This window comes from Miniopterus schreibersii (genome assembly GCF_964146895.1).
Source record: "Miniopterus schreibersii genome assembly, chromosome: 7".
NCBI classification, from domain to species: Eukaryota; Metazoa; Chordata; class Mammalia; order Chiroptera; family Miniopteridae; genus Miniopterus; species Miniopterus schreibersii.
The window spans coordinates 355,928-379,255 of record NC_138108.1 but is presented as its reverse complement, the minus strand read 5'-3'; the positions used below and the strand labels follow the sequence as shown (position 1 = coordinate 379,255).

The following is a 23,328-nucleotide window of genomic DNA, read 5'->3' as shown; positions in this document are numbered from 1 at the left end:
GCTGCTGATGGGGGAGGGTGGAAGGCAGGGGCAATTTCAGGAGTTGGAGCAGAGACAGAACTACAGTTGGCTGGAAAACAGGAGGCCCACTCCTGGGTGCTGGGGACACAGGTGAGCGTGGGAACAGTGTACTCTGTGGAGCAGCCCTGGGGGGTAGGGGCATATTTAACCTGAAGGCCTACTCCCTCTATACCCCCAAGCAGTCTCGACCAGATGCTCCCGCTTCCCCCTGGGAGGGGCAGGTGAAGCGTGGCCCTCCTATCTGCCCAATGAAGCTACTACCTGAGTGATGACGGAAGCCTTGATGGGCCGGATCTTGTTACTCCAGGCGCCTGCGGGTTCCTGGGCGCTTTCCAAACAAGCTGCTTTCTCAGGGAGTGGGGGGAAGGCATCCTTGTAGGTTGGAGGGTCACTCTCTTCTTCTGAATTTAAAGTGGCAACTGGACCAGCCAACACAGATTAGGAGCAAGCACATGGCTTTCAGTATTAGATGAAAACACACTTAGAGACTTAATGTCAAAAAACACCACTAACTGCTGGAGGGGCAGCTCCATCTCCTCATTCAGGGGTGGGGAAGGCTTCAGGGTGAGGGCTGCACGGGCCAAGCTCTGAACCTGAGAGTGAGGCCCCCGCCCCGGCAGCCTCCCTGTGAAAAGTCAGCTCGGACACTGGGCACCCCATCTCCCATGATGGGGTGAGTCCCTTGAAGGCAGGCCTTGCTCCCCCCACCCCCCCGGTCTTCTAATCCTGTATTTTTTTAAAACTACAATTAGGACAATGCCTGGCACAGAGCTGGCCCTTAAAAATTTGCAGAACAAAGTCAACACTGTTGCCAGGCAAGGCCTCTGTCATGGACAGTGTTGGCAAGAACTCCAGTGGGGATGCCGTTCCATCACCTCCACCCTCCACAGGGAGCAGCAAGCGCTGGAAATTGGGTCCTCTCATCACTACCCACTTCTGTGCTCCATCCTCACTGTTCACACTCCTGTCCCAATAGCAACAGCTCCGTGAAAGCAGGCGCAAGACTGTTTGGGATCAGCCCACGTGCTGGGCCAAGCACAGTGTCACAGTGGCAGGGCCTGATAAACCTGCTGTAGGGGTGTGTGCCCAGAGCAGGGAGGTGAGCTTTGGGATCAGACAGGCCTACATCCAACTGCAGGGTCACCACTTCTGGCCGCGAGGATGAGCTATCCCCAAACCCCAATAGACATGGTGCTGGCCAGCGCTTGGGTTCTATCACTACCTTGCATCTGTCCCTCATCTAGGAAGGGATACGACTGGAACCCCATAGGGCTGCTGCAACAGCTGGAAAGTGCCTGGCCCTGCAGGCACTCATATCAAAGCTGGTGCAGTGTCCAGGTCTCCACTGCCCATGGATGAGCACTGGAAAGGGGGCCCGGCCCGAGTGACCGACAAAATGAATTTTTAAAAGTTTAATTCCTTTAAACTTAAGACCTGATACCCGATTCAGTTATTAGAAAACTTAAGAATGTTTGGAATAACTTGGAGTAGAATAATCTACTCTTTCAAGTGAAAATTGCATAAAACTGAAATACAGATGAAGGGTTTCAGATGAAAATATTGTATGCAAATCAAGCTGTCCTGCTTTTGTAAACGGAGACCAGATTCTGTAAGAAATAAAGTATTGTTTTTTCTGTCTACATTAAAGAGATGCCAAAATGACAATGTTTTAGACACATTCCTCTGGGAGGAGTGCTCTCATCCATGGCAAGCTGCTTCAGGGCGCTCAGAAGCCAAGGCCTAGCCTTCAGTCCCATGTGGGCTTCTGACAGTGCTCTGGGGTGCTGGTCCACAGCCCAGATTTAGTTGAACACAACTGGGAACAGCAATTTTCAAAAAAGAATCACATTAATTACCAATGGTCAAATTCATCAGCTTCCCAGAAAGTTGTCCACATTTTAAATCTCACCGAGTCCAGATTCACCTGCGACTCCTGGCCAGTTCCGCCCTGCACACGAGGGCAACGCAAAACCGGGTGCACAAAATAGGTGGTCCCTGGCCCCACCCCACAACTACAGGGTCAAAGGCACTTCTACAGACTTGCAAAGGGCTTGGAGGGGAAGTTAAAAAGACCGTGTACAGGTTGTCACCTTTGATCTGTTGCGGAACCAGCCCACTTCGGTGTTCAGCAAAGCTCTCTTGGGTCAAAACTGCAACGGAGCTCATGGTTGATGGCGTGCCCAACACGGTCCGGGGGAGCCACTGCAGGAGGATGAGAAGAGGAGAGTCAGGCACAGCCAGCTCTCCGCCACCCCCCAAACTATTAAGCTTTCAGCCAAGGTTTAATTCTCTTTTACCAGCAAACTACACCCCACTTTCCCCACTTACACCCTCCAACATAAGATGACAGATACCCAACCTCTCACCCAGTGAAGAAAAGAGAAGTGCAATTCAAGGAGGGTCCTTGGACAACTGTCCCCTCAAAAGCTGCCCTGCAGCTAAGCAGACGGAGGCTCTGGCTGAGAGGATCGGCACCAGGGTGCCAGGGTCCTCTGAGACAGTCTACACCCCACCCACCGGGCTGACTGGAAACCACCACACTGGGCCCTGGTGGTACAGGTCAACATTTGGAAGGTTCTCCAAAGAGCTATCTCAGTTCTTCTGTCCATCTGTTAGCCCAGGTGCCTCCTGACGCTCATAAAATGTACCACATGACAGCTGCTACCAAAAAGCCCATCAAGCAGCAGAGGCCAGGCTCTCATCTAAGGCCCGGTGAACTGAACAGTCCTCAATGCTGAGGGGACTAGCCAGCAGGCAGGAGAGCAGCCTTACCGTACTCTGTGGCAACAATGTAGTAGCAAAAGGTAGCAGGGACTGCCCAGAGGGGCGATCCAGTGCCTCTGATATGTGCCAATTGGTCATTTTCTAACATCCCATCGCCCAGGTGTGGGAGGGGACTTGTCCAGGTAGAACCTGGCACAAGGGCACACAGTTCCTCAGGTGGGGCAGGAACTGTACCCCACCCCTGAGCTGTGGTACTCAGTGGGTCTCCATGGGACGGACCCTGGCTCTCAAAACCACGGCTCCCTTATTTGGAAAATGGACACTGAGGCCAAGGGTGTTAGCTTCCTCCCCCAACTCCAGGTGAGCCCCACGCTACTACAACGAGGAAGAACCCCTCTTCTCACAATTATGTACCCAGTGTCCTGTACCACCTTGGCAGGAAAGGACAAGAGGGTCAAATAATTTAATTACAAGAGTGAATTTTTGCATAATTTTTACAACTTAGACCTCTCTCCAAGTTCAGGAAAATTAAGCTCTGCATTAAAGATAATCGATGTGCAAACTCAGATAATCCTGAGCAAACATAATTCACACTTAAGGAAAAAAGACTAAAAATAGATGGATGCCGAAGACACACCTGAGGGCACGTGCGTACACACTGCTCCTGCGGGACCTGTTCCTCTCAAGAGCCACTAGAAACTTCAGGATGACATGTAACAGAAGAAAGTGCACACACACCCCCGGGCAGAAAGCATTCAGATAGGACAGTCCAACTTACCAGCAAAACGGTCAATAGCCAGAAAGTCCGTCCTGAGGCCACCTGTGTCAGCCTGCCAGCTTTTGCTGGTGTGGGGCAGGAAGAGGGAGGGAGCAAGAGAAAAGCAGAGAAAAGTCATTTATCTGCATTGTACACAACAGATCCTTTTACCTCCCAACCAGAAAGGGTCAAAACAGCATTTAGGCAATTGTCTTGGGGGAAAAAAATGGAAGCTCTACTCTTTGGCCATTAGCTTCAAACAAAACATATTACAGAAAAGCCTGAACTACCCAGAACTTTTAGAGGACAAGTCTCCCAGGGACCCTGAAGGAGTGATCCCCAAAAAGCCAAAACTTTTTTAAGCGTAACTGCTTTCAAGTAAAATCCCCACAAAGTTGATGGTTTGTTCTGCATGGTTATGAACATTTCCCAGTGCCCCTCTCAATCTCTGAAAATTGAGCCACAGGGCAAAAGGTCCTTCTGACACTGCGCTACGGTGTGGACTAGAATGTGGAAAGGGCCTCTGAGCTCTTAAGGGTGACTGAGCCACTGTCATTAGAAGCCCCTGGTCCCTTCTAATCCACTGAGCTTTAGAAACCAGGCCTGAGAGCAGCAGGGCTGGAAGGAACTTTCCAAGGCCGTCTGGGGAGAGCCAAGAGCTACTCTATGAATTAAGAGGGTGTGGGTCACCTTGCCTTGGGGGACTTTGGGATAGGGAGGCTGCCAGGTCAGTTACTTCTGCTTTAGGCAAAATGCCACATATGCAGGACAAGGTGCATTGAGCTAGACTTAATGATGGGGGTCAGGCATGGGTCAGAAGTGGGAGAACCGAAAGCACTAACAGAGCACCCCCCTCATGACACGCAGGGTGCAGGAGCTAGGAAGAGAGCTTGTGGCAACCAGAGGTGTGCCAGAAGACTAGAGGCAGTGGACCAGCAGCACTTCAGGATCTTAGAAATCTCTGGATGCAGGGCTTGAGCCACATGGGAAAGTGCTACAACCCCACAGGCCTGAGCCTCTGTGGGGCCGAGTTCCACCCGACACACAGATGCAGCCTGAGACCAAAGGGGAAGCCAGAGACAAACTGGCCAAGACTATTTATTTAGTCAGAATTTGTGTCCAAAAAATTCTAATCTGCACATTTTAATGATGAAGGCAAGGAAGAAAAAAAGCCTTTCCATTGAGCAGTGTCAGAGCAGCACGTCCACCCAGCGGGCCTGACAGGTGGGAAGGGCGAGCACTCCGTGGGACTGACTCCCAGGGTCCAGCCAGTCAGCCAGTCCAGAAGCAAGATGGAAGCGTTCCAGGTCCAAACACTGACAGGGAAGCCAGGACCCCAGTGTCCAACTGACCCTCGTTTCTCAGAACTCCCACGGGGGCTGCACACACTCTTGCCTAGTGACCTTCCACTCAGCTTCCCACTCCAGGCTGTCCCAGACACCAACGTCACTTCTTAAAATCCACCGACACCCACCTCTTAATGAGCCAGTTTCACACACACAACCCCAACAGCCACTCCCTCTCCTCTGTGCCCTCACTGACCAGTCCTCCATCTTTCCTGGATAAGGTGAGTCTTCATGTCCCAGTGACAGGCACACAACAAGCCCGTGGAGCGGTCATGTCCATGTCCCCTACAGCCACAGACCGTGATGGAATCCCAAGGATCCCTTCTGGATCTGCTCACACACCTCCAGTCAACCCCAGCTAGCCTCCCACTGGACACAAGAAGGACGCAGCCGAACCTGAGGTGTGGAAGCGAGAACCTGCCGCGGAGCCTCAGACGTCCCCACCTGTGCACAGGCCCTCGGGAAGCTGAGATCAGAGTGGACCCCCAGAAAACTCCAGACTGGTCTGACAGGACATACTAGGTCTCCCATCTCCAAATTTCAAATGGCAGTTTGCACCTGAAACGTCACAGCTGAATAGATTATGTGAATGGATTCAATTAAGCTATAATAGATTTAACACCTAAGGTTCTGACATCATCAAATAAGGCTATTATTTTTCTTATAAATTTCTCAAAACCCCACCTTTAAGGAACCTGCTTTAAATATGTATGAGGACCCCTGTGTAAGTCGGACCTCAGCCCCTCACCTGAGGCTCTGGGGTAAAGCCTTCTAAAAGGCCAGTACCCACCTCCCCCCCTGGCTGCAGCCCCACCTTCACACAACCCCCGACAGACCTACGCTGCTCACGGAGGTCTTTCCACCACCCACGCGCAGGCCTGGCTTGGGGTGCTCGCCACCCTAGCTCCCACACCTGATACCCTAAGTGCCCAGGAGACCTTAGGAAGGCCGGAAGAACAGAGGCCAGGCTTCTGCTACCCCAGTTTCTCAGTTGTAATAATGCTGCTCACATCAGGACCGAAAGGGACCTTAGACCCCACTCCACCGCATCCTCGACCACCAGACGGGCAGCAGCAGGCCTGGCGAGGAGCCGTCAGAAGTCGGCCTCAGCTGCGCCCCCCACACACACACCCCGTCTCCCCTCGCCCGAGGAGGAGCCCGCCTTCCCCGCCTCCTCCGGCGCAGGCTGCGCCCCCGCCTCAGGACTCCCCGCCTCTGCCGGCGGCCCTCAGCCACCTCCCTGCACTGAGCGCCCGGCCCGCAGGAGCCTCAGGCCGCTCAGCCGGACCGGGCGCAGCCCTCAGCGAGCACGGCCACAGCAGAGCCGCGTCTCCGGGAGAGCACGGCCCGCGGCTGGACGGCGGCGGGGGGGCCCACACTCTCCTCCCCGGGAACGCCAAGCTCCCAGCCCCGGCGGGTCACCCCTGAAACTTGTGCCTAAAAAAACCACAGTGGAAAAACCTTTAAAGAACTGCACTGTTTTGCTTCCAAAAACAAAGTCTACGCCTTGCCAACCGCATTTTCGGAAGACAGCTCTGCGGAGCGCTCCTGAGGACGCGGCCTCCGGGAAGGGCCGGGCCGGGCCCCTGCGCGCCCGCAGCCAGCTCTCAAGGCGCTGCTCTGGCCCGCGAGCCCGGCCCGCGGCCCGCAGGCCCGCGCCGTCCGGAGGCCGCCCGCCCGCGGCCGCGCAGCTGCCACCTCAGCAGCCCTGCCCCGGCGGGGGGCGGGCTTAAAGGCGCCGGAGCCGGCCCCCCTCCGCGCTCTGCGCTGCGCTCCGCGCTCCTTCCCGTGCGTCTCCCTCCCAGCTGCGCTCCAGCCCCGGACCCGGGCCCAGCCGACCCGGCGGCGGGCGGCAGGTGGAGTGGGCCCGACGGCCAGGCCCCTCCGGCCGCCCCGCGGGCCGGCGTGTGACCCCTCCGCCGGGGCAGGGGGACACGGCCCAGCCTCCCGCGTCACGACCCGGCCCAGGTCCCGCGCCCCTGCGGGTGGGGGGGTGCGGAGGGAGCGCCCCCTGCGCGGGCGAGCGGCCGGGCGGGCGGCCAGCGGACGCGGGCTCAGGAAAGTTTCTCGCTCTCCCGTGCCAGCGCCGCGGCCCATGCGCAGTAGTGACACGTAGCCGGCCCCCCCACCCGCCCGCCCGCCGGCAGAGGAGGGGGCGCCCGCGACCGGGGCGGGGAGCAGGGGTGCCGACCCGCGGCCGGGGTGGGGGCTCAGAAGGCGACCCCGGCCCCTCCCCCGCTGGCCCGGCGCCCGCTCCGAGGTCCACGTCGGCAGCCCGGCCCCGCCGCCGGCCCCGCCCCCGGCGCCCCAACTTTCCCGAGCAGCCCGGCGCCGCTGCCCGGGGGCCCGCGCCCCCAGCCCCGCCGCCTGGCCGCCCCGCGCCCCGCGCTCGCTCACTCCTGCGGTGCCGCCGGCCGGGCCGAGCCGAGAAAGCCGCGCCGCTCCCGCTCCGAGGCCGGCGCACGGGCCCCGGCGCCTATATAGGGCGGCGGCTCCAATCCCGCAGAGACACGTCAGCCGCGGCGCCCCGCCCGCCGGCCCAGCCCCGCCCCGCCCCGCGCACCCCCAGCCCGGGGCTCCGGCTCCGGCGCCTCCCCCGCGCAGCGCGAAGCCTCGAGGGCAGCGGAAGCGACCTGCCCCCGACCCCGTCCCGGCGCCCGCACCGGCGCCCGCCTCCTGCGCCCGCTCACCCGCGGGCGGGAGCCGCCCCTCTCCCGAGCCCAGGCCCCGGGCGGCGCGGGCGCCTCTGCCGCGGGCCGGGCCACACAGGTGTGCGGGCAGGAGCCCGGCCTCTCGGCCGCGTGGCGCCGCGAGCTCACCGCCCTTCCATCGGGGTCCCCGTCTAGCGGAGACGGAGGCGCGGCCTGAACCCGACGGGGGCGCAGACGGAGTCCCAAGGGACGGGCGCGCGGGGGCACCGTGGGCTCTCCGGCGGGACCACCCCGCACGGGTGGGGAGCGGGGTGGCCGCCAGGGCTCGCTCCGCACAGCGCACAGCCTGCAGTCACCCGGGGGCGTAGCTCAGGACGACTGGCGCCGGTGGGAGCTGCCAGCGGCGAGCTGGACCCCATGCACTTTGGGGGGAACGGTCCCAGGGCAGAGGCGGGGGCAGGGCCTCCGCAGTTGCTCAGTCTGAAGACGACGGCTTCCCGCTGCCTCTGGCACAGGCAGGTGAACGAAAGGCCACACTTGGGGGGCAGTGCCAAGGAGTCCCTCTTAACTGGACAGAGGCATGACTGAAAAGTCAGGAATGGCGGGGGGGGGGGTTCCTACAGATGCCCTGGGTACAAGGGGGAGTGTGACACAAAAAATCAGGGCTTCACACTGGGAATGAGGTGAGATGTCCCCCGGGTGGCCAAGCGGCATGTCCAGTGGCAACTATGTGTGTGCTGAAGGCCAGGGGAGCAGCCCAGCACAGTGAGCGAAAACGCCAGGGCCGCTCAGGACATCATCGTGGGACAGAAACCCCGGGAGGCCGAGAAAAACCCGCCATCGGAGCCAAAGACATGGTCATCAAAGCACTGCCCTGTCACCAGGAAGGTGCCTGGGCAGGGGCGCTTCCTTAGACTCCTAAGAGCCTCTCTAAGCTCCAGGAACTCTTCAGTACCCCTTCCATGGTTATTACTGCGGTCTGCAGGTAGTCTCTCCACAGGGATTGCCCAACCAGCAACTCGGACAAGTGTGTTCTGTCCATTTATTTCTGAGGGCTCAGCCCTGGAGTGGGGAGCAGGGAGGGCGAGGGGAAGCCTTGAGAACAGCAGGCGGGTCTGCCATCAGCTTCCAACCAAGCCAGGAAGTTGCCACAGGGAGAAGCTCGCACAGTACCTAGTGCACAGGAGGCCTTAAAAGTCAGTTAAAAAACCTATAATTAACAAAAACTATTACAAATCAAATGTTAAATTGGTGCTTCGGTGCTGATGATTATTACCAGCTTTTCTTCCCAGTAAGGTTTAGTGCAGTGAAATAGTTTGTAGAGGCAAACTCTGAGATGCCTGGGTCCAGCAGCACACACACCAGATAACATGCAAACCACTGACGGCTGCCTCAAAAGGCGAGCACTGGTCTATGACATTTGGGGTTTTGGGCCACAAGGGAATAGGGGAGAAGCTTTGGGCCTGCCCAAAGTAAAAGGTTAGAATAGGCCACCAACCCCACCTGCACTTAAAGCCATGATCCCCAAAAGTACTGACCCTTCAACAGAAGGTTGGTGCTAGAAAATGAAAAGCCTACAGACATAGAGGCATTACAGGGTGCTATCTGACCAGCCTGCACCAAGCACAAGCAACCGTGGACTAGTTGACAAAGTGCAACCTCCTACAACCCCACCTAGATTAAATATAGAAATTAACACGACAGCAAGAAATCCCACTTGGGAGGGAATGAACCTCACGCGAGGCTGCAGAGGACACCTGCATTCCTACCCAAACTGCAGTGAGGCTAAAGCCCAAAATTCAAGAAATAAGATTGAGATAGGGTTAGACTCAAAAGCTTCATATGACAGAACTATGTGTTTGGGACTATGATCAGAAACATGAGACAAAGGCGGCATTAGTAAATCGAGAGGAGGGGCAAATGAAGAGGTTAAGCGGAACAGACAAGAGGACGCCCCATATATGTCTGACAGGAGCTCCAAAGAAGGAAATACAAACAACAGAGAAGACTGGAGAAAATCCTAGAACATAAAGACACAACATTCCCCTCCCCAAAAAGAGACAGAACAGGTGGCTAGCGGCATAATTTAAACAAATCCACGCCAAAGCACACTAGAGTGAAACCCCTGAATGCCAAAGGCATTAAAAGCAGCTGGAGAGGAGACGGGTTTCCTGAGGAGCCCCAGGAGGAGGGCAGGCCTCCCACCGGCAGTGCCTACCTGCCAGAGGACAAAGAAATACCAAATCTAATCAGGTGAGGGGCCCTGGCAAGGCGGCTCCGTTGACTGGAGTGCTGTCCTGTACTCCAAAAGGTGGTGGCTGCGATCCCCAGGCAGGGCCTGCACAGAGGCGAGGGGTCGATGTCTCTCCCTCCTTCCCTCTCTAAAGTCGGTAAAAGCATATCCTCAGTGAGGAGAAAAACATTTTTTAATTATGCTGAAGACGTACCTGCCACTTTGGAATTTAATTATCTGATTTAAGACCCAGAATGAAACAGCCACATTTAAACAAAGGTGAAAATTTCTAATTTGTATTCTTTTCTCCCCTTTAACTGGTGATAGAAAGTAATGTGACTGGTAAATAATACAAGGGTCACTGCTGAGACAGCTACGAGAGGGTGCGTCTCAGCAAGAAGAAAATGAAAGCCAAAGAGACTTGCAAGAAGAATAATGATAAAGAAACCGGTAACCTAGGTAAAGTGAAACATGTAGTGACCATATACTAATAACAAAAAAATATGAGAATTAAGATTCTAGGCAACCATAAAATTTAAGGTGGGAGGGGAAAATTGAAGTTAAGATTATTATTTGATAAGTTAAAAATATTAATTTTAGCTCTTGTAAAATGAATGAGAAAAATTTAAACATAATCTAGTAAAAATAAAGTTTTTAACTTTCAAACCCCAAACCATACTCATTCAAATGGAAGTTGCTGGCAATGTTCTATCTTAGACTAGCTGCTAAGTTCAGAGGTAGTCACTACAATAAACATTACTTAGCAGTTACATTATTTTGTATTGCTAATTATTAAAGAGAGGAGGAAAGAATACAAAATAGGAAGCAACAGAAGGAGAAGCAATGTAAAACAAAAAAAACAGAGTAAGTTAATGAATTCCCATAGAAATGAAATGAAGGTACTCTTCAGAGCCATGCTGGCCAATGCCTACTGGCGACAGGTGTCTGGCGACGCTGGCAGTGTGGCTAGCTCACACTGACATGTGCTGTAAGTCTAAAATACACACTGGATTTTGAAGACTTAGACCAAAAAAACCTCAATGTAAAACATCTTATTAATTACATGTTGAAATGATAGTATTTTGGATTGGGTTAAACAAAATATATATTAAACTTAACTTCACCTGTTTCTTTTCGTATTTTTAAGGTGGACATTAGAGAATTTTAATTATACCAATATAGGTAGCTCTTATTTGGATAGCGGTGCGTTAGGGTAGGTTACCCAAACCAAAGCAGAAATGTAATCTGACAAAAAGCTTTTCTTATTAATAAACTTTAGCGGTCTTACAGAGAAAAACCCTCAAATCATTTATTATAAATCTTGGGGGGAAAATACAGAATGGGTACTTGTCTCCGTTGTAAAAATATCTCCTGCACAAGCACGCAGGGGTGTGCAGTGCAGGGTAGCCTCGAAGACTTCCAGGAAAGAAGAGACCAAGTTCATCTGCAGTGTTTCTTCCAAGGACTCTAACAACCCACTAAAAAAACAGGGGCAAGGTATACATCTTTCACAGAAACTCAAGGAACATTTATATTTAACTTGTACAAAAGAAAACCCAAGTTGACCGTAGCACGAGACTCTCAGTTTGGCAAAAATAAAGTTTGGTGACTGTCAGAAAAGGTGTGGGAAAACTGGTGTGGCTGGAGGAATAATTACTGATGTGAGCTCTTTGGAAAGCAATTTGATTACAGGTTTAATTTAAAATACAAATGTTCTTTGACTCAGCAAGTCCTACTTCTAAGAATTTCTCCCACATATACTCAGGTATGTGTCCAAAGAGAAAAGCACCGAGCAGACATACCCCACAAGCGGCCTCCACAATGGCCTGCAGCACAGTTAAGAATGGGCGCCACCCTGCACTCCCACATGCCCAGGAAGCCCTGGCCTCCAGCTCCTGGGACCAAGACAGTGGATGCTTGCTCCTGAACCTGCTCGTGCCAGCTCTGCTTCCTAATGTAATTACATAATTTAAAAATAATACAAAAGAAAATAAGAGCAAAAGAAATAGTTCTGTGAATCCTAAATTTAGCACATTGGAATTTTTCAACAAGGGCAAGATGCTTTTAAAAAATAATGTGGTTAGGTAAAAAACAAAAACAAAAAAAACCCCAAGAAATCCCACATTCCAACTACTTTGTCTTAAGTTCTTGATCCAATCCAGCTGGTGTGGCCCAGTGGTTCAGCACCGACCCATGCAACAGGAGGTTGCTGGTTCAATTCCAGGTCAGGGCACATGCCCGGGTTTCAAGCTCAATCCTCAGAGCAGGGAGTGGGCAGGAGGCAGCTGATATATGTTGATGTTTCTCCCCCCCATCAATGTTCCTCTCTCTTGCAAATCAATAAAAACATATGTTTAAAAAAACTGATCCACTTAAAAGAAACTGGTGCTGAGTGTCCTAGCAGGTGTGTTGAGTTTATGTAAGAAGAGACTGCAGCACCCAGTCAGCAGACCCTCCAATAGGCTTTCTGCCCCACAGGAAATGACTGGTGGCGGGATGAACATCACCCCTTGACCACCCACCCAGAGTCCAGGTCAAGTTTGTATTCTCTGATTTGTTAGCAGGTGTCACAGAGCCGTGTTTGTATATGCATCAGTGTCTCTAGAAGGCAGCTCAAGCCACTGAGAGCAGAAGGGCAGAGCCAGGTACTGATAATCACTGGCATCAGCAACTAGATAAAGGAGGGGGTTTCACTTATCGACCTGAAAAGGCAGCAACTGTACTGCTAAGTTGTAGGCCATGAAGCTGGAGGTGAGCACATGGAAAAAGTAGTGTATTTAATACACTACTTACCAAAAACAAGGGTGTGTTTTAACAGGTATAGAAATAGGCTAAGTGAGAGTTAACTGCAGGAGGGGAAACCTCCATGGCATATGATGCTCCCCTTTGGAGAGGGAAAGAGCTACTAAAGTAGCATTAACTACTACAAATCAGTGAGTGGCAGTCATAGACATATATGATGTGAGGTAAGACTTCTAGGCTGTTAATTTGCTTGTGAGGGGCTGCTGATTGCAGGGATGAGACTTGCTGTCTGCAAGCACCAGGACAGCAGCAGAGAAGGGCTAAGCCTATGGGCTGCCAGCACACACACACACACACACACACACACACACACACACACACACACGAGGTGGAGTGCAGGGCTGCACAGACATGGGTCACCTCAGCACAAGGACACAGATGACAGTGAGCATGCCTCACTGGACCTGCATCCTGCAAACAATGGGCAAAGCCCTTCCCACTGGTGCTCTGCTCTGTCCTGGGTGACCGTCTGGCTTAGAGGACTTCTAGGGTCTCCATCTCTAAAACTGTTTTTGTTAAAGAAGCCAACCAGTGCTCCCAGGTGGGGATGCATCTGCGTGACCCTGGGGTCACTCCATGTCTGACAGCCTTGGTGACATCAGAGCAGCTCCTGCACACACAGGCTCCTCATCACAGCTTGGGGGCCACAACCAGTCCCCCCCCCCCCCATGTATGGTGCTTCTGGGAAGAGAAGGGCAGGGAGGCCAGGACAGGGATGCGATGGCTAGAGAAGAGGGCTCTGGCAGACTCGCCCTCAGTCCTACAATGAAAATGTACTTTTAATCTTCTTACTACAAATCCCGTTAAACCATAAGAAACACAATTAATTCCATGTTTGACCTATGGCAACAATTTATACTTGAAGATATCTTCCTTCTTACAATTTACATAGAAATGTTCCAGGAGCCAGAATGAGCTTAGCTCATGTTTATAAAAACTTTGCTATGGATACAAAGCCAGCTAAAGCCACGGGTGGAAATACTTAGGAATCAGAGCCAGTCCTACAAATGTAATGTTTTTCTACAAAGGAAGAAACAGACACCAGACAAGGCGAGTCTGGATTCTCCCCTCTGGAGCATAAGCCACCCCGGTTCCTCGACATGCACCCCACTCCTGACACTGGCACGTCACGCCTCTTCCCTCGGCCTATTTCTTCCTTGTTTCTCAGAGAAGGAGCTGGGCTCCACTCTCTCTTCTGGTACCATCTTTCTGAGGCTACTCTAGGGAATGAACCTCACGTCTGGATTTAAAGACTTCTGGAAACCCTTAATGGTACAGCTGTCCGCACAAGAACTATTTCACATTAGGGCACCCTGCCACAAGCACAGAGTACAAGCACAGAGGTTTCCTACTTGACCCGAGGCAGACAGAGAGCCTGGCTCAAGCAGGCGGCTGTGCTGTACCAGCACCAGGGATGCAGACGCTCCACCTGCCAAGACCGCCAGCAGGCCAACAACAAACTCCTCTGTTAGAAAACCAGCACCAACCAAAGAGGGACCAAAGAAAAAGAGGACCTCTCTGTGGCTCTGCAGGGAGCCAAGGACAGGGGATGGAAAGCAGCGAGACTAGTGAAAGCAGCAAGGCCAGCTCCAAGGTGACACGAAGCACCACTTGGGATGAACTCTGGATGCTCTGTGAGGGAGTGTAGAAGGCAACCGCAGAAACAGTGAGAATAAAATGCTAGCAATGTCTGGGAACAGCAGCTTCCACGTGGAGGTGACCATCATGCAATGAAACAACATGCAGCATAAGGTGTGGAAAGCGCGTGCTCGGATGGCCCCAGGACACGTGGTTAATGACAAAGGGGGAAGGATGTGAAGAGTGAGAGCCAGAAACACACCTCTGTGTCTGTTTATAGTTGTGAAAGAAACAATGGGAGGAAGAACGAAAGGAGAGGGGCAAGGTGGAAGTCAATGCTTCTGATACACCACAATTTACAGCTTGGCTCTGAGACCATGTAAGTCGGAGAACAAACTCCAGAGCTAAATCATGCCCCACTCCGTCTTGATGCTGGCCACAGGGTGAGTCCAGTCAGTGGACAGTCACTGAGCCACTTGCTCTTAGCTCTGCACAGTTCTCTGTACGTTCACTGCACTTAAATAGTTTATTAAAAAAATGAAAATTAATCTTACTATGTCACATTGGTGGCATAGCCCTCAGAGAAAACATAACTTTAAAACACAATAATCTGACAGTATATTCCAAGTAGTACATATCCTAATGAGTATTTTAGTCTAAAAATATTATATGTTGCCCGGCTGGGCGTGGCTCAGCAGTTGAGCGTTGACCTAGAATCCAGGTGATTGGGGTTCGATTCCTGGCCGGGCACATGCCCGGGTTGCGGGCTTGATCTCCAGTCGGGGGCGTGCAGGAGGCAGCCGATCAATGACTCTCTCATCATTGATGTTTCTCTCTCTCTCCCCCTCTCCCCTTCCCTCTCTCTGAAATCAATAAAGATATATTTAAAATATAAAAATATTATATGTTGTAAGATAAGGTTACTAGGTAATCAAGTTAATATCCTTAAAAACCAAGATTTTCAGCATAAGTAAAAGATACACATTTAAGTAACAACCATGTAAGTTTTTACTTGAATTGGAACTATCTACACTCACGATTGTTCCCTAGGCCAGTCTGCTATGGAAGCAAAACGGCAGTTGTGGGCACCCCCAGACACAGACTGTGGCATCCAAACAGCAGTCCCCACTAAACGGAACCAGGGTGCCTTAGAAAATGGCTGATTCCAGGTCTGGAGCAGAATACGGACAAGATAGGGCATCTTGCTGTGGCAGAAAGCAAAGAAGCAGTCACAGACTAATGGGGCCATGTCCAAGGAACACAGAAGCCAACCTGGGGGAACAATAGAAGCATCAAAAAATTACTTCAGTGGGTTGAAACACAGTGATATACATACCCACAGGTTTATAATACTAGGGGGAAAGCCACAAAAATGCATTGCCGCCCGGCCAGGCACGGCTCAGCGGTTGAGCATCGACCTAGGATCCAGAAGATCGAGGTTCAATTCCCAGTCAGGACACATGCCGCAGTTGTGGGCTCAATCTCCAGCAGGGGGTGTGCAGGAGGCAGCCAATCAATGACTCTCATCATTGATGTTTCTATCTCTCTCCCTCTCCCTATCTCTGAAATCAATAAAGATATATTAAAAAAAGAAGAAAAAAAATGCATTGCCACTCTGGAAGTTGCTAGTCCAAATGCCCTCTAAACGTTAAGGAAAGAAACCTTCATTTCTCCCTCCTCTCCAGTAGGAACTGTATCGCAGGGTAACCAGAATTGTTGGTAAGGGAAGCCGCCTTCACACAGTCTGACCTCAGAGATACGGCAGGTTCAGACCATCCAACAAAGCAAGCACTGCAATAAAATAAAGCAAGAGGTCATCTTTTTGCCTTCAGTTTGTAAAAAACACACCACCTGTGAAGCACAATAAAGAGAAGCACAACGAAACCGGGCATGCCTGTATAAGAATGCCAATTAATAAACGTAGAAGTAGAATTAGAAAAATATTCTGCCACTGCCGACTGTGGGCTAAATCATGGTCCCACAGATGCCCAGGTCCTTCGTCCTGAAACCTGTGAATGTTAGAGACAAATTAAGATATAGAGGCGGGATCTAAATGTAACCATAGTGTCCTTCAAGTCAAAGAGCACTGCTTCTCAGGGTGTACAGGATGCTGCCAAAGTCACACTTGGAGGATGAATCAAACCTTAAATTTCATTATAAGGAAAAACGAAGGTACACTAAGCATCAAAGTCAAGATGGAGAAAAATTTAAAGAGTAGAAGCAATAAATAAAAGATTTGGTAAAATACAAAACTGAAACAAATAAAAAACAGCTGGGTTGGTCAATCAAAACCAAAATGTTTCTCTAAAAAAAGGCAATTAGCTCTGCCCTAGCCAGTGTGGCTTGGTTGGTTGGACTGTCGTCCATGCACCAAAGGTGGTGGGTTTGGTTCCAAGTCAGGGCACATGCCCAGTTTGCAGGTTTGATCCCGTCAGGGTGCATTTGGGAGGCAACCAATCCATGTTTTACTCTCACATTAATGTTTCTTTCTCCCTCTCCCCCTCCTTCCCTCTCTCTAAAGTCAATTTTTAAAAAAGCAATTAGCTCTTTCCAGTCTGACAAAGGAAAGCACACACAGAATCCAAGCTCACAACGATTTCCTCACCCAGTTCTGAAATAAGAACAGCGCTACAAAATGGCAGGAATTGTATCTTTGGGTAGGTCCCAAGGAAGTTAGAGCTTCTTTGCCCCTTGGGGGCCCCATTAATTATTTTTGTATCTCACTGGCATTAATTGGGTTCTGAGGCCATTAGGGGACCAATAACTGTAGTCAAGGGGACAAGGGACTGGGGTATGACAGACACAGCCAATCTGGGTCTACGCATGCAGCTGGGCCATTTCATCCAAAGCACATAGACTGCACGTGGTGGTGGAAAAGCGTGGCTCCCAGAGCAAGATCAGGGCCCTGTTTGCCTCCCCAAAACAATGAGCGCATCTGCAGAGGGAAGAGAGTACCAACTAACTACAAGGCAGTTTACAAACATGTAAAATTTTAAACAGAACACCAGCTCTATAAATCCACACTAAATTTAGAAAATAAGGCCTCACGACTAAGTAGGGTCTTTTCTAGGGATACAGTAAGGATTCAAAATTTTTTTAATTTATTGATTGGGGGGGGAAGGGGAAGGGGAAGGGAGAGAGAGAAAGAGAAAACATCAATTTGTTGTTCCACTTACTTATACATTCATTGGTTGATTCCTATTAGGTGCCCTTACTGGGGATCGAACCCACAACCTTGGCATACTAGGACGACACTCTAATCAACTGAACTAGGACAGGATTCAATATTAGGAAATGTATACATCTCACATTTACAGCTCAAAGGAGGACAACTGAACATATATACATGACCGGTAAATGCCATTTTAATATCAGAAATAGAAACAGCTATAAAATATTGCCCAGCCCTGTTTGGTGTTCTCAGTGGTTAGTGCACACTCAAGGGTTGCAGGTTTGGTTACGAGTCAAGGGCATGTACCTGGGTTGCAGGTTCAATCCCGGGCCCAAATCAGGGCATGTTCAGGAGGAAACCAATCGATGTGTCTGTCTTTGTCTCTTTCTCTCTCTCTCTCACATCAATGTTTCGCTCTCTCTTCCCTCCCCCGCCCTCTAAAAATCAATGGAAAAATACCCTTGGGTGAGGGGTAACAAAAAAATATAAATAAATAATACTGCCCAGAAGTAAAATATCTTATATTTAGTTAAAAGCTAAAATTATCCTATTGAAATAAGTAACAAAATGGCAAAGATGTCTACTATTGTCGAATGTCAATCATACAACCTAGAATAAATAATTAGGCAGAGAGACTGTTTCCAGACGGGCATCTATCTAGAAGACCCTCTACAATAATGAAAATCTAGGAAAACTGAAGGGAAGTTCAGGAAGGAAAGGATCAGGGTGAGGAGATGGGAAGACGAACAAAAGTACATTTTGGAATTAAAATATTCCTGTAAGAAGCCCCCTAATGCCTCCCAAGTTCAAGTTCTGAATCAGCAAAAAGTAGCCTTCAGTAAAACCATATCCTAGCTGATGGCAAAAACCTACTTACCCTACCACAAGTCAACTGCAGTGAGATCCGAGGGACTGGAAGACCCGCAGATCAACACTGAGTCTTTCACAAGCCATTTCCTGCTTGAAGATTCAGTCCTGAAACTACCAGCACAACCTGAAACCAGAGAGGCCTCTCCTGGAAGAAATCAAGGGCTGGAGCTTCACGCACACGTTCCCCAGCTCAGCAGCACCTTTGGTAGTTACGCATCCATCCAGAAGCCCCAACCAACCAAGGACAAGGAGAGGATGACATGCCACATTTCTCCAAAGGCGAAGGCTCTTCACGGCTCAAAGGAAAGCCACTTGGCTTTTAAAGGTCCACTGCTGACTCTCCCCCAGCAGCACCATCTTTTTCTGTTTGGCCAATCCTGCAGACAGGAGCCACACTTACCAATCTCAAGGGGACATGGGGGTCATCTCCAGCACCTGTGTAAACTAAGGATGGACCCCGACAGCACCAAGCTGGACAGGTTGCCCTGGCTGCAGCTGGCTCTGTCTGGATGTTCCAGAGACCACAGGGCCACGCCTGGGAGCCGAGGGGCCCTGCGCACAGGCAGCCTGCCTGCTACGCTCATCACCAAGCAGGCACAAAGGCAACAGAACTCTGGTCTCAGGGACCCACAGGCAGCTCCAAACACAGGCAAATGTGGCAAAATAGAAGCCTCGTCTCAAAAGAAAACGAATGTATTCCTCAAAGTAATCTCACATTCACTGATGTAAACCATCTCACATTCACTGATGTAAACCAGTGCTACAGGACCACCCAACTCATCTTCTACCTATCAAAGTCTGAACATTAAATATAACCCAGCAATTCCATTTGAAAGATACTTACAAATAAGCTAAGTATTAATAAAATTTGAAACATAATACATAAGAGTGCAGTGAAAAGCAGCACACACCGATTACAAAGTAAAGCCTGTCAGGATAACGCACTGTATTTGATTCTGTCCCCTCAGGCAGCAATGGTGGGAGTCCACTCTAGTCATGACCCAGCAGGTATAGGAGCCAGGGCACCATCTCCAACATAAAGAACACCAAGTGAGGGGCACACTCCAGGGCCTTCTGTGTACAGCCCGGGACACCACTCAGGTAACATGCTCCTGACTGCAGAACAATGCAGCTGGAAGGCAGGAAAAGATCGTGGAGGGAGAGCCTTCCCTCTTTCATTGTTAATTCCTAAAGTTTTAGAGAGAGCAAAAACTTTCAACCTACATGACACAGAATGAGAAACCACACATTTCATATTGAGGAGGAAGCCCTGAAAGGCAGAACCATGTCTCTCACCTCAATCCCAATGTCAAAATCAAAAAAACACCAAATACACGGCCCCCTTTCAAAAATTATTTCTTTCAACTGTATACTTCTATTGCTTCCTCTTTCCCTCTGACCTATTTGTTCCTAGAGGCCTGGTCCTTTTGGGATAAGGGTAGTTTCTCTAGCTTGGCCATGCTCCCTGAGGCTGTCTGTTGTGGCAACCTCTTCAGGACAGCTCTCTCCAGAGACTTCCAGATGCAACTCTCCTGACAGGTGAGATCTGTTGCCATGCAAGTGGTTGCTATTGAGGCACCTGCAAGAAGACTGGTTTTCTTCCCCAGGGAACCACACCCCAGAGGTCTGCAGGGTGACTTAGAACCAGGGAGCAGGGGCAGCTCAGCCACCAGGCCCTCCTGTGCCTGACCTGGGCAGAGTCAGAGATTCAAATTTACAGTGCCCTCCCTCCCAACCTCCATTCACGTAACTGCAGCCGCCTGGGCCAGGTGATGCATGGGCCTACCTTGAGGCACCAACACCAAGCTGACAGCACAGAGCTTCCCAGAAGAGCACATGGATTTCTGTAGGAGAGATGGCATGTACTGAGGCACCTGCCTGAGGCTGAAGTTATTCTCCCTCCAGAAAGAAACCCAAAGGAGCCCTGGCCTAGCCGGCGCTGTGTCGAGAAGCTTGAAGTGTGGTCACTGACCTCATGGCCAGAAAGAGAATGTGTCCTGCTCATGAGTGGTCAATGAGAAGACTGAGCAGTGGGGACACTAGGCCGGGTGCTCTCACCTAGCAGAGCAAGGCCAAGAACTACTGCTCCGCTTCAGAAATTTGAAGCGCTCACGCTCCCCAAATGAGATGTAGCCTATTAGACAAAGGGATCATGCTGATAACGGGGGAAGGATTTCTGTAGAAACACCCGGAGCCCTGCACATACGCAGCAGCAGCGGCTCTCCTGCAGAGGTACGTGGTCAGCACACCTCTGCCTCTTGGCAGTCTGTCAGTCCAACCAACCACATGCAAACCTCCAGAGAAAGCTGCTCTGCAAATCAGGCTGTACACACCCCATGGCAAATGGAGTACACGAAATCAACACTTTGAGGCTGGCCTTTGTACAGGCTTGTTTCTACATCTAACATATCCCTCAGAACCTAGAAGGCAGCTCTGGAATTGGCAGCCCATTATAATTCACCGAAAGTCTTAAAAGGACAAGTGTTCAGAATATTCCCCTTTTCGCACTCAACACTGTCCTGTCAGTTCATCCCCTCAAAACAAGCACAGGGCACCTGCCATGATCGGGTTACCTGCTGCACCACAGGGTCCAAAACAAGTCAAGACACATGGATGATCTGGCTCTGACCCATACTGGGGGTGGAGGCAGGTGAGACCAAGGGGATTTACCCCAGGAGACCAGGCTCAGGCAGCCAGACCCTGCAACTAGGCTGCTGCTACAGGATGACAGACGCTCTAGCCCAGCAAGAGCCCAGAGTGGAAAGCCGACCCGATGGTGGCGCACTGGGACAGCAGTCACCTTCAGGTTACCACGGAGTTGGGCCCTGAATACATTAGGACTGGGACTCTCATTTGTTCACTTCCTTACCTGGATCCACTGATGAATACGAATTTGGTGAAAAACACCTGCTTGATGACTGAAATCAATGAGAGAGATTCAAAATTCTAAGGAACACAAGTTCAGTGAGGATTTTCTATTACCATCACCCTTGTTGATATCTGTGACGTTGAGGACTCCAACAGTGCAGGTGACACAGCCCCAACTCAGCCACCCCTGCAGGCAGCTTTACCTATTAGTGTCTACTCTAACTGAAAAACGGCAACCCGTGACGGCTACATCCTAGAGCCCTTTCGAGGACTGACCCAGGAAAGCAGGGCTGCTCAACCTCAGTGCCGCTGACCTTTGCACGAGACAGCTCTTTGCTGTGGGGCTGTCCTGGGCCCTGTAGGACGTTGCACACCTGTCCTCTACCCAGTGGATTCCAGTAGCACACCTGAGTCATGACAACCAAAAGGTCCCTAGACATTGCCAGGTGTTCTTTCAGGGCAAAATCGTCTCTCTCTCTCCCCCTCTCCCTTCTTCTAAAAAAAAACCCCAAAAAACATAGAAAGAGAAAGTGAATGGGAAGAAATGAAAGCAGTAAATCAGGAAAAATGCCCAGCATTAAAGAATGGGAATTTCCAAATAAAAGGGCCCAAAGTGTTCCAAGGGACATCATCGCACTGGGTGTTCTGAATTTCAGGGAGTGAAATCCTAGCTGAAAAAAGAAAACGGGCACATACAAGGCTTCAGCAATAACACTGGAAGATGGGGACAGAGGCCTGGGACAGATTTATTCATGATGAGATTAATAAAACACGGAATTTCATCAGATAAAAAGAGCTAAATTTCTTGAAAATTGACAATTGGCGAATTTGGCGTTGAGTTTTAGTGAAAAATACGGAGAAAATTAAGCAAACGAGACCCAAGAACTTCATGGAAAACAAAAACTTACCCTGGGAAGGAAAAGTGACCCCATGACACCATTTGGCCTAGCTGTGGGTGATACTACACAGTCATAACACTAAATGCTGAACTGAACAAGTTAAGGACGCACCTGCTCAGACAGCCATGTATTTGCATGGCAAAGGCACAGAGTAAAAGAAAACCAGAAGCTTCACTCCTACTCTCAAGAGTCAAGGGAAGAGAACGTGTGGAACAGAGAAGAGCCACAGGTGAGCCAGTCAAGCACACATGCCATGAAGACCAAAGGAACCCACTAAGAGCAACATGGTGCTCTGCAGGGAGGAAACACGATGGGAGGACAGTCATCACCTTCCCTTACAAGCCTTTCTACATTTGACTTCTTAAAAACTCCATGAAGATACATCCTCGATTTGAAATAAAATTAACTTTTAATTTTAAAATTCATAGGAATGCCAGTAAAAGGTATTAAGGGAGAGTATGCACAGTCAATGTATTTCACCAAATTAACGGCAAGTAGCAAGATGAACAACTCCACACAATGCTCAGACGTGTCTGGAACAACATTTATCTGTATTCGAGCAACTTCAGAGTGCCTGGTGAAACAACAGCCTACTAGGCATGTCTTTTCCAAAGTGTGTCTGATTTGAGAAATAAAGAAAATCTTGCTTAGCCCAAAATGACTTGTACAGTCAATTTTTAAAATGTTATACACACGAAAAGTTTAATTCTCTTCTTGGTTTTCAATGCTGAATGTGCGGTGCTTTTAGGTGCAAGGAAAAGACGTGCTGACACACGGAGGGTCTCTGGCTGCTTTTCTACTGGGTCAAAACTTTTATAACATGCACCTTGGACTTTCTGCAGCCATAACTCAGCAACTGAGAACGCAGCCGTGTGCTGCTTCTTCCAGGGGCTTGGTGCTTCAATAGAAATGAGAAACGCCCTCCCACCTGTGATCACTAGCCCTGCGCGAGGAATGTGTCCTGAAGGGGTGAGACCAGCATAAACACCACTTGGTGCTTCAAAAGGCGTGCTCTGTGCTCAAGCCCTGCTGGTAAGTTAACACGTCTTGGTCAGGAGGCACTAATGGAGACTACCTGACCCACTTAAACAAAAGGTCGCAGGTCATCCTGGTGGACAGCGTGACGTCTCGGGCCGCTGGAGGGCATGAAGCCCTCAATGCAGGGTCTCAGGGAGCCCTCCACCCCTGGAGGTCAGCAGGACGCCAAGCACTCGAGCTCCTGCCACACGCGCCCCTAACGTCCCAGGTCCCCTGGGCATCGGCGAGTCTCGCTGCCTGGAAAGGCTCCTGCTCGTCCTGAACCCCGCTCCGGCTGTGCTCCGAAGACTCCCCCGCGGTGACTGCCGCCCCCTTCCCCGCCATGCGGCCTCGGGCTGCGGGGAGGTCTAGGCCTCCGCCCTGCCCCAG

General features: G+C 50.8%; 1 protein-coding gene across 5 annotated transcripts in view; it reads right to left on the bottom strand.

The window, feature by feature from the left end:
- Positions 1-23,328, bottom strand: part of HDLBP (high density lipoprotein binding protein) — a 52,162-nt gene that overhangs the window by 27,039 nt on the left and 1,795 nt on the right. For 3 of the 5 annotated variants that reach the window (XM_081142369.1, XM_081142370.1, XM_081142371.1), the window contains exons 2-4: positions 3,524-3,588; positions 2,112-2,223; positions 283-440 (exon numbers count right to left, since the gene is read on the bottom strand). In XM_081142369.1, coding sequence (XP_080998495.1) covers positions 283-440; positions 2,112-2,187 — 234 coding nt within the window. In that variant the 5' untranslated portion in view covers positions 2,188-2,223; positions 3,524-3,588. Of the gene's footprint in view, positions 1-282; positions 441-2,111; positions 2,224-3,523; positions 3,589-5,044; positions 5,310-7,245; positions 7,336-23,328 lie in introns of those variants that run through there. The other 2 variants (XM_081142368.1, XM_081142372.1) reach the window with 2 other exon arrangements.